The 2,779-nt window shown below is 44.7% G+C and overlaps 1 protein-coding gene across 1 annotated transcript; it reads left to right on the top strand.

Annotated features, from left to right (window-relative positions):
- Window positions 1-1,109: 1,109 nt before the first annotated feature.
- On the top strand, window positions 1,110-1,523 carry LOC141649519 (putative mitochondrial protein AtMg00860). Its single transcript, XM_074458207.1, has one exon. It carries the CDS (start codon window positions 1,110-1,112, stop codon window positions 1,521-1,523), a length of 414 nt encoding a protein of 137 aa, XP_074314308.1.
- Window positions 1,524-2,779: the final 1,256 nt, after the last annotated feature.

The following is a 2,779-nucleotide window of genomic DNA, read 5'->3' on the forward strand; positions in this document are numbered from 1 at the left end:
GGAACCCCATCAAGGGCAACAAGCTATGCGGGCGGCAATACTTCCGGGAATAGGCCAACTTAATCGACTAGCACGGTCCAAGGAGCACCCAAGACTAGTGCAAGCTCTTTGCCATGGACAAGAGGAGTGCCGAGGAAGACGCCCACGTTGTAACCGGTACATTTCTTGTTAACTCTCACCCATGCTTTGTTTTATTTGACTCGGGGCCCATACATTCTTTCATGTCTAGGAGCCGTGTACCGACCTTAGGATTGGGACAGGGCGAACTAGCCAAAGATGACGTGACCATACCTTCGGGGGAGTCTATTACATGTTCAAGGATTTACAAAGAAGTACCCGTCTTAATTCACAAAACAAATTTCCCGGTAGATCTTTTAGAATTTCTTTTGGAGGGGTTTGAGATAATTCTAGGAATGGATTGGTTGAGTAAACACAAAGCCAACATAGATTGCTACCAAAATAAGATTGCTTTGAAAGGACTAAAGGGTACTAGGGTGTCATACAAAGGTTACGTAGTCAAGCCTAAGGTAAAACTAGTTTCAGTGATAACCCTAAAGACTTGCCTAAAGAAGAAGTGCCCAATGATCTTATGCCACGTGTGAGATACTAGTTTAGAGAGGCCTCAAGCTAGGGATATACCGGTGGTGGGGGAATTTGAGGATGTATTTCCGGAGGAATTACCCGGATTACCTCCACCGAGAGAAGTGGAGTTCAGAGTGGACTTGAAACCGGGTGCGGGACCAATTTCTAAGGCCCCGTACCGGATGGGTCCGAAGGAACTAGAATAATTGAAGAAACAACTTTAGGAGGTGGCGGACAAGGGTTACATTAGACCGAGTGTTTCGCCTTCGGGAGCACCGGTTCTATTTATAAAAAAAAGAAGGATGGAACTTTGTGATTGTGCATTGACTATAGGGAGTTGAACAATGTTACCGTCAAAAAACAAATACCTTCTACCAAGGATTGATGACTTGTTTGACCAACTTAGTGGAGCCGGAGTGTTTTCAAAGATTGACCTACGTTCGGGCTATCACCAATTGAAGATAAAAGATGAAGACATCCCAAAGACCGCTTTTAGATCAAGATATGGACATTATGAGTTCGTGGTAATGCCGTTTGGACTAACAAATACACCGGCCGCTTTCATGGATCTTATGAATAGGGTGTTTAGTCTGTACTTGGACACGTTCGTGGTGGTATTCATAGACGATATCTTGGTCTACTCCAAGACCAAAGAAGAGCATGAGGAGCACCTAAGGATAGTATTGCAAACCTTGAGAGAGCACCAACTTTATGCAAAGCTTAGTAAGTGTGAGTTTTGGCTAGAGAAAGTGGCTTTCTTGGGCCATATCATGTCAAAGGAAGGAGTTGCCGTGAATCCCACCAAGATTGAGGCTGTGTCTAGGTGGGTAGCACCCAAGAATGTAGAGGAGATTGGAAGCTTCTTAGGTCTAGCCGGGTATAGTCGATTTGTGAAAGACTTCTCTAAGATTGTAAGACCTTTGACATCGCTAATGAAGTAGGAGAGCCGTTTCAAGTGAGACGGGAGTTGTGAGACGGCCTTCTTAACTCTAAAGGAGCGTCTAACCACGGCCCCGGTTTAGCCTTGACGGAAAGAAGTGAGAATTTTGAAGTTTACACTGATGCATCAAAGAATGGCTTGGGCTGTGTACTTATGCAAAATGGTAGGGTCATAGCTTATGCATCAAGACAATTGAAGACTCGTGAGGAGAATTACCCGACTCATGACTTAGAATTGGGAGCCGTTGTTTTTGCATTGAATATTTGGAGGCATTACTTGTATGGAACAACCTTTAAGGTGTTTTCCGACCACAAAAGTTTGAAGTACATCTACACCCAAAAGGAGTTGAATATGAGGCAAAGGAGATGGATTGAGCTAATTGGGGATTATGACATGGAAATACTCTACCATGAAGGGAAAGCTAATGTGGTGGCCGACGCCTTGAGTAGGAAGTCGGTGCACTCCTTGTGTACCGCCTTGTCAATGCTAAGGTTGAAGGAAGAAGTGAACAAGATGGGTATCCATATGATACGAAAAGGGAAAGCAATGGGTGATTTGACCTTAGAGCCCGAGTTATATGATGAAATCCGGAGACGACAAGCTAATGATACGAAGATTCAAGAATGGAAGAGAGCACTAGAAAAGGGAGAGCCCTCCGGATTCGATTTGCACATGGATGGAAGTCTAAGGTTCAAAGGGAGGTGGTACCGAATGAGAATGAACTTAAGAAGGAGATCATGAATGAAGCCCACAATACGCCCTATTCGGTGCACCCGGGTGGTGACAAGTTGTACAAAGACCTCAAGAAAACGTTTTGGTGGCCGAATATGAAAAGGGAGGTAGCGGAGTTTGTGGCAAGGTGTTTGACTTGACAAAGAGTTATGGGGGAGCACAAGAGACCACAAGGAAAGGTGCAACCTTTGGATGTGCCGCAATGGAAATGGGAGTCAATCTCCATGAACTTTATAGTGGGCTTACCGAAGACTCAAAAAAGGAACAATATGATTTGGGTTATCGTGGATAGACTAACCAAATCGTCCCACTTCATTCCAATGAAGGATACTTGGAGTAAGGTAGAACTAGCTAATGCATATTGCAAGTATGTGGTCAAGCTTCATGGGTTCCCAAAGGACATTGTTTCGGATCGAGATTCGCGGTTCATCTTCAGCTTTTGGCTAGAACTTCAAAGCTCCTTGGGTACTCAATTGAAAATGAGCATGGCCTTCCATCCCGCGGCGGACGGACAAACGGAAAGGA

This window comes from Silene latifolia, chromosome 3 (genome assembly GCF_048544455.1).
Source record: "Silene latifolia isolate original U9 population chromosome 3, ASM4854445v1, whole genome shotgun sequence".
NCBI lineage: Eukaryota > Viridiplantae > Streptophyta > Magnoliopsida > Caryophyllales > Caryophyllaceae > Silene > Silene latifolia.